Genomic DNA, 12,494 nt, shown 5'->3' with positions numbered 1-12,494 from the left:
TCACCAGCTTATAAGGAGGAAGGCAGGAGTGGATCGTATTAGCATGGCAAAACTGAAAGAAGCGCTTCCTTGTAATATGTATGTGTATGAATGTCTTAAATTGATTCATATTCTTAGGATCTTATTGTCATTAGAATTGAGTTGTGTAGGTGCAATAAATGTTTAATTATGTTATGTTTTTGGTGTTATATTTCATTGCTTTTGTTCAAATCGTCTTTATTGTTTGAACAATGTTTTATTTTCTTTGCAATGTCTTCACCGTTTTGTTAATTTTATTCATGTTTTATTTTCCAAAATCAATTTGGTATGTGGAACCGATTTTCACTTTACTGCACGTGACTATTTATAGTCTATACCCTCACCCTGTACACATATGATATGACGTCCTTTTGTTATTCATATTAATGTGGAAAAACAGAGTTTTTACTGTTTTATGGTGGTTTGTTTGTTGGTTGTATTGTTTTGTATTTGTTTACTTGCTTGATTGATTGATTGGTGCCGTTACAAGTGCTAAGTGTAAAACTTGCAAAGGTTAAAGTGTGTTCACGTAAGGTTAAATTACTCCACAAAGTGAATGTGAAGTAATATCATTTATCTAATTTGATATTTTCTTCTTTTTCAAGTAAACAGACATGAAATCATCTACATACTTAACGGAAAAGGGAAGGTACAAAATATTTAACATATTTATATTTCATAATCTTGAGAGAGACAAAAGAAAGGGAGTCGATATTATAATCACGATTGACAAGAGCGCACACACACACACACACACACACACACACAAAAAACAACATTTGCATACCAGAGTTGAAGGGGTATTTATTTTCGGGGGTTGGGGGGGGGGGAGGGGTAAACTCCCACATTCTTACCTGTGGCATTTTTACCTCTGACATCTTTACCTCTGTACAATGTCAACTTCTGACATTTTCACGTGGCCGCCTGCATAAAATTTAAAGGGACATTCGAGACAATTTTCATAATTTCACATCATGTAGTACATAAATCGACAACTCCCTGTATAGATTTGTGGAATTTATTGTGGTTCTTGAGCAGAGGAAACAATACTTTAAAAAACCTTAAACAAATTACACTGAACAAGGATGATGACATAGAAGGTTCACATATTTCAGAAATGATAGCAGTGTAATTCCATAACAACACCGCTTGCTTGCGAGTTCACCTGTCTATAATCTTTGCATGCCTTCTTCTTTTGTTCTGCTTCCTTTAGCCCCAACTCATGCATTCTTATGGTGACTCTGCCGTGTCATCATCCTTGTTCATTGCAATTTGTTCTATTTTTTAAAAATATTCTTATTCCTCATCCCAATTATCACAAATTCTGAAACTCTGTCCTCAGTATAACTAACTTATGGTTGTACAAATGTAAAAATCTGAGAATCACCCGAAGGTCTCCTTTAAGGTCACACCAGGGTCCTGAAATAAGTCAACATAATGGTATAATATCACATCAGTTTAACATAAGGCTGAATGTCCTGATTTTAAGACAGTTTGGTAATACCTGAAAGACTGTAAGAAAAATGAAAAGAAAACTGATAGAACATTATTTAATTTTGGTTTGGGTAATTCGTTTATTTTTTTTTCCACTAACAAGTGCAAATGAACCGCGAGGAAAGTCAACACGACAAAAATAGAATATCATTCCATTCCAAACAACATCAATTCATCAAACCGTCACATATCCCAGTAAACAACATTCTGCAAAAGAAAAAAAAAGATGAATTGCACACTATCATTATGATGCATTTTAGCGTGTAAGTGGGAGGCTGTCTTTATATATATATATATATATATATATATATATATATATATATATATATATATATAAAAGCCTGATGCTATGTTGATGGCGGCCCCAACATTATGAAGAATATGAAAAGAAAGGCACAATAGTTTGAATGCATAAATATGCACAAAAATACCTTTTACGGTATTAGATTTCTAATAGAAAAGGGGGGAAAGTTCATTACTGTGCGCGTGAAGGTGCGTGTTAAGCTAATAAACATGTGCTCGAGACGTGTCGTATTTTGAGGAGATGATTTTTTGTGAACATTTCCATAAACCTATGTTAACAGGGGCGTCGGGGGGGGGGGGCAAACATATGACTCGGTCCCCACCCCCCTCCCCATAATTCCCGAAATGTGGAAACTTTTCTTGCTTTTTGATTGAAAATAATTGTCATTTCACCCAAAGTGTACGCAAGATGGTTGAATTTCAATTCTGAAAATGCAAAATCTCCCTCGCGTGGGAGGGGGATACCCCTCCCACATCCTCCCCCGGTCGGTCCCTTTCCATAGATTTAGTACACTTTTGAGATAGATGATTTCCCGAATATTTTATCAGAAGTGTTCACTAGATCTGCCATTTCAATTCCAAAAATGCTAAATTTTCCTCATGTTGGAGGGGGATATATCTTTTCATGATCAGCCCTTCCCCAGCTCGGTTGCCCTTCATAGAGGTATTACACTGTTTGCCTCACATTTTACCAAATATGTCATCAAAAGTGTCTATACGACTCCCCACCCACACCCTATACCCCGCTCGATCTCTCCCATATATCCTCCAGGTTTTGCCCCCTCCCCCCCCCCCCCCCCATCATGAAAACGGATTGACGCCCCTGCATAATTATCATGTAAGGGACGAAGATCCTTTTTGTGATATGACACCTGCTAAACTTTGAATGCGTGCAAGTAATGAGGGGTGTAATATGGTGGGTGGAAGTATGTGGGTGGGGTATGTGTTGAAGAGCTCGAGAAGACATCTGTTCTTAAATACCTGGCATTGTTTTTATAGAACTTGGATAAAGAGATAGCCGTATCATACAGTGCTCAAATTGAATCAGGTAAAAAGGACAAAGTCACCTTGATCGAGGAAAGGTTTAAAAAGATATAAAAAATGAAAACAATGCAAATGCTATATGAAACTCAAAATGTCCACACGCATTTTTCCCACAGAACATTGACAGCAGTCACACTGAAAAAAAAAAAAGATTAATGAATAGTTTAAGGGGTTAGAAATTTGTGTTTCATGACATGAAAGCAAGAATTAAGAATAATATATGGACTTACCTACATAACACAAACACACATACACACACACACACATGATGATATACATAACATAATTTGCCACATCCAATATTGTTCTTGATCTTGAAAGACTTTTTGGGGTGTATAGTTTGATGAATTATTCCAGAAAGGATTGATTGTCTAACAAAATCCTAATATATAGGCCCTTTAAACTTTATGCAAAAAAAAACAACAACCCAAAAACAAAAAACCAAAACGAAAACCATGAAAGAGCTTGGAAACGATGACATCACCGCCTTGCCTAATTTGCATAATTATCTAAATGTGACCAATGGATCATTTTTGGGGGCAACATGTTAAACTTCGAAAGTCTGTTATCTTTCATTCTCTTATTGTCCGATTCAATATGAAGTTCTACTGTCCTGTTTGACTTTATTTACTGCGCCGAGTTTGATATTGATGTAGACTGAATTGTTTCGTTTTGGCTTTGTTATATTCAACGACACGTCAGATATTGATGTAGACTGAAATGTTTCATTTTGGCTTTGTTATATTCAACGACACGTCACCTACATTATGAGAAGTGAAAAAAAAATAAAAGAAAATTATACTGATCTCACACGGCCACGAGCACCGGCAATGAAAAAATTCTACATATAACTGAATTCATGTAGCCTAAGGTGTAACGGTAACACACACATTTTCAGGTATATGATATTCTCGCTGATTATTTTTTCTTAAAGTATGTGAGAGTCATTATTCTAATCAATAAAAAAGCATTATGTTGCAGTTTTCCCTTGTCTTTGATTGTCTGCTCAAAAAGGTGTAACAAACATGTGTATACCAATGTACTTTTATAATAACTGCATGGAGGGTTGATCCTTGTTGATATTGATGTAAAGTGAATTGTCAAAGAAATTGACAAATTCCTTGGCAACGATTTCTGAGGCTGTGTGTAATTGTGCAGCACACAGAATCCTCATGAGGTAAAACCATGGAGTGAAAACCAAACCCACGTTTTGCAGGCAGATGAATAGACAGTTTGCCGGACCATTATTGAATGTGATGTTTTCCTGGTAGACTATCTCGGCCTCAACAAATTTCAGACAGTGTCATTTCAAAGCAAATCTTGACAGGGATTAATAGATGTTCACAGTTGTAGAATGTTTCTTCATATCAGCTCGTATCTTAATCTTATCGCGCCATGTTTTTTGTCAGCTCAGCGACTCGGCCCAACTTCTAAATACACATTTCATGCGACGCATAAAATGCGCGGGCTTCTTGTCGTAATACTTCGCGAGTAAAACTGCCGTGTGTTCTGTGTGAGGTACACTCGCAGTGCAGAAACCACACGCCTTTACACGAATCGTGGGGTACGTTGGAAGACGAGCGTACCTTGCCTGCTTTTGCAGTAACTCTTATGGAGCCCGGCGATATGCCTTTTTAACATATTTTTGTGGGCATCGTCTTGCCAGAAATAGTTATTCTGTGGTCCTTCGTCGCTTTGTGCCGTCAGTGATTTCTGGACAGGAAGAGGGGAAGAGAGAAAGAAAAAATGAGTAAGCATTCAGACTCCAGCGTGTAAGCTGAAATTAAAATAACGCGATACATCGTTCGATTTTTATTCTCGTCATTTCACGCCTGCTATTTCTTTTTCGTTTAATTGAATACCGATAAAGCTTTAGCTTCACATTTTGTTGAGATTGACTGAGTGATAATTTCTTTTTCTATATTTGATTGAAAATGAAGGAATTTCATGTGGGCCTACCACTAGTGCCATTTTTTCGACTGAAAAACTGCATGTCATTATTCACTCGATTTTTCCGTTGCCCTTACCAATATTAGGGAGGGGTGTAGAAAGACTGGCAGGTGTTGATATAGCAATATGATATTATATATATATACCATTATCTAGTGTTCTCTACATTCTTCTTTTTATTTCTCTTTCCGCAATGTTTTATATATCTAAATATAAACTGTTTCATCCCATTTGCAAAATACCGCAGCTAGTGTGAGTTTGAAACCGTTCTGCGGCGATCAACATGTGAATATGTCATTCCCACAGTGAAGCTTGTATTTGCCCATTCTTGTTTCGGTTGACATTGTGAAGTTTTATGATGTTTTATCATGTCGTTGAAGTACTCAACGGTTGATATAATTATATGTTCACAATTATGTAACAAATACAACAAGGAGAAGCTCAAAAATACAAGTGTAGCCACTATAGGTCAAACAGTGGTTTTCTTCCCCGAAAATATATGGCCGCATCTGGACTGGACAAAATTCTTTCTTCCTTTATTTTCAGATGAACATTGCCATTTCGACAACGTAACGAAACCATCTTTGTGACGGCACATAGTGACTCACAACATCACCTGAAAATTATAGGGATCCCGTCTTACAACATAACCATGAAGACAAAATCGGAATTTTCGAAAATAAATGGCGTACGTCTCGCTTTCCTGCGGGTTCGCGGACGCCGCATGTACGCTCTGACGCAGATATACCACGCTTTCCAAAATGGCGTGAACCGGGTACCGCGCACGACGTTCCACAAGCGTTTGCGCAAACTTCAAATCGAAACGAAACCTTGCAAATTAAAACAAATCCATCGTTTGAAATGGCTGAAAGCAGTACCCAGTCGCACGAGTAAATGCAGCCTGATTTCACACAAGGACGTGCGGAAGCTTTCCCGGGCATGTGGAATTGGAGCGCAGGTCAAAAAATGCAAGCGAATTGAACAGAAGGGTCAGATACCTGTCTCACACTCTGGAAATATTTTAAAGGAGGGGGTACAGCTTGAGAGAATGGGAGGGATACAGATACAGAAAGAGCAGAAAGACACGAAAGCAGATATTTTAACATTGCCAGAGGGTTGTGAAAGCAGTAATACCAGGAAGAAATCTAATGGGGTATTATCCAACTCTGTACTCAGTAATGCACGTACGTGGCTAGAGCGCACAGCCCGAAAGCACAACACTACACGCGGCGGTGCACAGCCGATAGCCCCAACAGCAGCATGTAAACAAACCCAAAATGCTGCGCGGAAAACGAATGGAGATTTTAACTCGCAGCGTGGGTCAGTTAAATTTTCATTTTCCGAACCGAGATTTAGCTTCCAAACCAGTCAGAAGAGGACCATTCAGTTTGACATTCACTCCACTGGATTCAGTGGCGTGGAGATATTTTCCAAAGACCGGCCATTTGAGGGGAATATGCGAGGTGCAGAAAACGAAGTAGCGTGTTTCAAGCAAGACACGGATCGTAGCATGGATTTACGTGTACTGAAAGCATGTAGTGATACCAACGCAGTATGCAATGACGCTGATACGGGCGCAATGCCGTGTGAAACCAACAATTCTCAGAAGCCAGTGAAGGATTATTTTGGATTTAACGGTCAGCCGAAAGAAGATAAATCATGGCAGACATTTGGCGATGTTCCAGATCCCGAAGGTGCAGCCGTATTTGACGGCAACAACGAGAATGAATCCGGTAGTGGAGACATTCGTTTCGTGAACGGATTCCAATTCGCGGCAGCAGCCCAGCAGCGTCGCAGCGGCTGTAGCACACTAGATAGTGACAGTGAAGTAGAAAGCGTGCTGTCTGACCTAGAAATCAACTCGAATTTATCGGCTTTATCAGACCTATCAGTCTCCAGTGAGTCCCTGGACTCAGCACCTAGTTCAGATGCGACCATACGGGACAGGGCGGGCAGTGATAGCCAGAGTGGGCCCCTCTCGAGTTCGGACTGCAGTTCAGAAAGGGCTGCGACATGTACGTGCCATGCACGATACGCATACCACCACGACCACCATAATGCATGCACGGATAGTGACTCGGGAACCATTACTACGTGCATCTATGACCGTGCACGGAGGGGTCGTCGAAATGGAAGCCACGTTAATTGCCAAAGGACTAAAAAGCAAACTGATACACACTTAAACAGTCTAAACATATGTAAGGGTCGACAGAGGGGTGATTGTTCATCCAAAAGCCCGCAAAATACACCAAATCCAAAATCGATCGGCTCATGTAACGGGAGCGCTCGAAATCGCGAGCGGAAAGCTCAACGCACGCACCGCCCGAGCGCTCCCGTGCACAAACCAGAACCGAACGGGGAACACCATGATTTTTTCGCAGACGTTGGTTCACGGGGATCCTGTGCGAAATCATTTGTGTTGAAAAAACGTCAAAAATCGTGGATGATTGAGCCAAAGGATGATGAAGTTACTCTACAGAGGGAAAATGGAGATTGCATTAGGCCTAAATTGGGAGAAAAACGAAACGCTGGAGCAAATAGCATTAGGATGGGGGATGTGCTCGAAGTAAATGGGAAGGTAAATGTGAAAAAGCGAAAGAAAAAGAAGAAAGATCGTGGCGGTACGCTTTGTTCTGGTGCTAGCATAGATTGTGATGAAAATGGAAATTACACCAAAGCAAAGAGAGCGAGATCATCGGTGAATGGAGCCAGAAAGCGACACAAGCGTGCCAGCAAGAAGAAGCGTGACCGCGCCAACCACAAACTCAAGAGCGACATGGCAGGTAATCACCGCAAAGTGACAGAGCTGAAGCGAAAGTTGGAAGCGATCTCCAGCGAACTGGAGCGCCTTCAGCGGGGCAGCGGAAAGAAGGCAAAGGGCGGGGGCGAGAAGGACTTGGGGAGGAACAGAGAGTCGCTGGGGTTAAAAGGGAAGTCCCTGGCGGGCAAGAGGAAAGCGAAGAGGACGCGATTTCGAGGTGTCATTCCGGAGAGCCCCACGTTCAAACTGGCCGACACCTTCGTTTTGCCTCCAAGTTTGACGGTGGAAGGTGGTGATCTCCGTCCCGCCTGCAGTTTGGCGCTACCTGGAGGGGTGCTACCCCCGAAACACCATCCAGTGTGGCGCTGGCGGTTGGGCGAGAAGCCACTACCAAAACCACCGAGGCAGAAGTCGGCACATGTGGGACTCCCGAGGAGGTAGCCCATCACTTTGTCAGTAACTTGCATCATTTTTACCTTTTCTCCCTCATTTTTTCCCTTGATAATCAAAACCATTCCCTGTTCAAGTGCAAATGAGAAAGAATGATTTGTCTCAAAGTCGGAGCTGTCACTATGTTCACATATCGATGTATAGACTGATGATATAAGACATGATGTAAATAATTATCAAAAGTCCAAATGTAGATGTTATTAACAGTAGCTGTCAAATCCGACATATTTTTGTCCCTTCATAGAATGTGATTGTTACGTGTACAAGGTTATTTCGAACCTGTTATAGCGTTTGATAATCGTATAATGTTTTGTGTAAAACACAAATTTATCGTGATATTCATTGTAGCATGACTGCGTACAATTTATTCTTAATTTTCGACAGTTTGAAAGGTTTGTGGTCTGGTTGAGATTGGTTTTAGCTGAAAAGTGTAAGGTTGTTGCATGTATAAGATTATTCATAGAATTATCTTTGGTAATGAACTCACACTGATGTGTTGTGTTCATCTTGTTTAAACAGTATCTGTTTTTAACATTATGTTTATTACCACTTCTCTTGTTTTCACGGAATGAAATGTGTTCCTAAACTGACCAAATTTCTTTGTCGCACAATGTTATTTTGGGCAGAGCTGAATTCGATGGTTAACCTAACTCCTGTCCGTTATTATAGTGCCGTTTAAAATGTTTCTGGTTTTCGTTTTGAAGTACAAGGCATAATCGAATATTTTGTTGTTGAAATTCATACCCGAGTACCAAAACCAGAATATCAAACATTTTTGAATGAGGAGTATCCTCCCCACTTTCACCTGCGAGTGACGAGGGATCTTTCGTTAACTTTGAGGGGAGAACTTTGCAAAGAAGAGTCTTTGCCACACTTCCCAGAGGGGTAGCCTCAAGTGAACGTACGAAGTGTTCACTCATTGAACTTCGCTCCAAAATGTACTCTGCTTAGTGGTCTGAAAATCAGTGAACGTCATTCGTTATAATTTTGTTCTGTGCTCTCTATAGATTTCGAATTGCGCAACTCAGTATTATATACGCTGCCCCAATGAAAAGGGAGCTGTCTTTATTTTCATGAAACATGACTGTGTGACTGCCTGTGATGGTTTTATATCAAACAGCACTTAATAACAACGATATTTTGATTAGTGGAGTTTGAATTTCTTAGAATTGATGTAGTTTTATGTACATACGTGACCGCTATGGAAGCATGGAAGGCATAGACGATAGGACCGATAACTGTGAGTCCCCTCTGGCAAGGACTTAAGTATATTGTATAAGCAAGGAGGATAAGGTGCCTTTCCTAGGGGCACACCCGCTGCAGCCAGGGGACTCGAACCAGCAACCTCGTGATTGATATACCGTGGTCTTGTCCACTTGGCCACAACAGCATCATTAACGATGCAGAAAGGAAGAAATTCCATGGTATTCCGAATAACTTTCTATACAGGGAAGGGACGCCCCTAGCACGACAATATCTGAAGAGTTGCTACCAAGCTCTTTCTCTCAAATGGGAAATAATCGTACTTGAAAATATGAGCGAGGTAGGGCCTATCATAATACATGAATAGACTAATGTGTACAATGATATAGGGTATCTCAAAACGTTGTGTTTGTCCTGTAATAGAATGATAAACAATGATTGATGTGCGGAATGTTTTTCAAGACATTAAAACTTTTGGTTCATGACTTACCAATGCAGAGACATGGTAAACAAGAAATAACAACACTAATCCCAAATAATAGTAAATCTAAAAGCATTATAAATTTTGCGAGTGCTCCATAAGAACTACAGGAAATAACAGCGTCCGTTTCTGTGAAGGCATTTGCGCGAATGTGATTCATTAGGGCATTAAACGTCAATTTAGCGACTTGTGCTGTCGCTGTTCATTTGATTCTGAGACGTATTGCATCTAAGGATTATGGCCGCCGCACACATGTCTGTTACATGTAGTCAATGTGTACTGTTACTAGTGTTAGCGTAGCCTACATGCTTGTATGTACAGTATACTGCTGGTCAGTGTGTACTGATAAGTGTACAGATATACAATGGGCCTTGTGAAATGAAAAGTATGGTCTCTGAAGTGATATTTTCATCACTGTATCTTTTCTTCATTTCAGTCCATTTGGGTCATCCACAAACATTAGGACATACACATACGTAGTTTCACATTTATGTAAGTTTCATGGTGTCGTTGTTGATCATCGTTATTGTACATGTATTCATTTTACCTTCAATTCATTCATTCACTTGTTAATAGTTGATTATTGTTGTTTCCGATAAAGTGTGGTTGAAGGGGACGTTGTTATGATGCGGCCGTGCATTCTGTATATAATAGACCTCTAGAACGCCGAGATTTCAAAAATGATGTCTTGCGAGTCGTTACGTTACCTTGACTGCTCAACGATCCTCGAGAAACTAAATTTTCGTGAAACCGTGCGATATTTGTACAATGTGAACTTTCCTGTTCGCATGCACTCAGTGTATTTCGGTGACTTCCGTCGAAACTGCTTGATTTACCATTGTACGTGAATTCAAACTATAATATGTGTTGTTCCATCTCCCTACCCCCCCCCCCCCCCCATAAAAAACACAACCTTACTTAGTAGTCATGACTTGTAATGCTTGATAAGGAAAACGCTGAAGAATGAATACTTGCCGTAAACGATGTTATTATAGAAATCAGGAAGACTAAACGCACTTTCAGTTAGTCCGAAACCTACAAGTTATAAACAGTATCACATTCTCCAACTCTCTATAAAGAATAGAGCACTTTATTTTTCTCCTCCTCAAAAATATGCATTGCCCAATGTAGCCCCTACATACAGAAATGGATAGATTTGCCTAAAAGTGAGTATTATATGCATTTTTATTGGACATGGATGGATTACAATGTTGCGTCGTATTAAGGAGCCAAGATTTGGAACCGTATACTGTATATCAAAGTGTCATAATGTTGTCACGCGGCATTTTGTTTTATAGAGGTGGCTGATATAGACCTCGGTTTGTGCAGGGAGGTCAGGTGTAAGACACCTCCCTGGTTTGTGTATGTACAGAGATTTTGTATGTACAGGAAGAAAAATGCAAAGACGTACATATATACCCTATATCCTGATATCACACAACGATAGAAATTTGAGCGAATCATGGCATCAGTGTAATGTTTACAGTAGCTTTATATTGTGATGTACATTGTATACGATGATACCTTCGAATAATTATTCCGTTGAAGGTGCGCACCGAATAATCATTCGTCTTCATTGTTGCCAAAATATACATGTTTCCCATTCGTGTCATATTCTGTATTGTGCAGTAGCGTTGATTTTGAGATTTGAGATGATATGGAAATGTCGGTTTCCGTGTGAATTTTGCAGGGTAGAATGTTTACTTTTGTTAACGATGCGGGAAAAATCAGTGAAGGAAAGAAACAACAAACTCAACGCTTTAGAGCAACATTGGGTAAGCAAAGCCTGTTCAACGTGTAGTATACCTCCTTGCTGGGGATGGTATGGTTTTGGTTGAGATGGTACTTCAGGTTTCCAACTGTTTTGCGAGATAATGAGAAACATGTTATGAAATATAAAAGAGTATACAATTTTAAGAGGAATCCAAAGTTTATTTGATGAAAATTGGTTTTGAAATGGCTGAGATATCCAAAACCAAAGAGGTCCTGATAAAAGGTGGGACCCAACTTTTATTAGGATCACTTCGTTTAACTTTGTTTTTGGATATCTCAGCCATTGCAACATTGATTTCATCAAATAAACTTTTAGTTCTTCTTAGAATTGTATGCTTTTTGACATTTCATAAGTAGTTTCTAACTATTTTGAAAAAAAAAAAAAAATCGGTTGTCCAGGTCTCAGTGTCCGTGGAGTCACTCCTATTTCATGGCTTCATATGAATTCGAATACAAATATGGAAGAATTTATTTTTAGAAAAAGAATCACACAGAAACAAATATATATATAAATATAAATATTAATGTAAATATATATATATATATATATATATATATATATATATATATTCCTAAATCGTATATGTATCCACATAGAATAGTATCCCCTGGTTTGGAGGGCGTGTTGCGCAAGTTTCACGTCTCACATACGAAAGAATGAAAATGATAATACAATCATTATAAAACAAGCTTCCAGGACAGCTGGTAGTGCTCGTCGCTGGGTCAATAGACGGTGCACCTCCCCCCCCCTTATTATTATTATTATTATTATTATTATTATTATCGATTCGTTTCCCTCATTTTTTCTTTGTTTCCATCTTATATAACATTATAGCAAACTATACATGAGGGTATTACATTGTAACTCAAGCCCGGACCATCAAGTATAAAGCGCATGCGCAATAACATGACTTCACTATTTTTCGTACCGTGAAATTCTGTTAACACCAAAACATGGGTTGTTTCTATAAACATGGACTGGCATGAAACTTGTATAACATGCAGGGTCACATAACA

At 39.5% G+C, this 12,494-nt stretch overlaps 1 protein-coding gene across 1 annotated transcript; it reads left to right on the top strand.

The window, feature by feature from the left end:
• The first annotated feature begins 5,408 nt into the window (after positions 1 to 5,408).
• Positions 5,409 to 8,645, top strand: LOC139730133 (uncharacterized). The gene has a single exon (XM_071641035.1). The coding sequence runs from the start codon at positions 5,534 to 5,536 to the stop codon at positions 8,009 to 8,011; it is 2,478 nt and encodes an 825-aa protein (XP_071497136.1). The 5' UTR covers positions 5,409 to 5,533; the 3' UTR covers positions 8,012 to 8,645.
• The last annotated feature ends 3,849 nt before the right edge of the window (positions 8,646 to 12,494 follow it).

The sequence above is a fragment of the Diadema antillarum genome, unplaced genomic scaffold, assembly GCF_040938485.1.
Source record: "Diadema antillarum isolate AM-2024a unplaced genomic scaffold, OU_Dant_1.0 seq00000293_RagTag, whole genome shotgun sequence".
Classification (NCBI taxonomy): domain Eukaryota; kingdom Metazoa; phylum Echinodermata; class Echinoidea; order Diadematoida; family Diadematidae; genus Diadema; species Diadema antillarum.
Note: the sequence above shows the minus strand (reverse complement) of the source record. Positions and strands in the feature narration are given on the sequence as shown.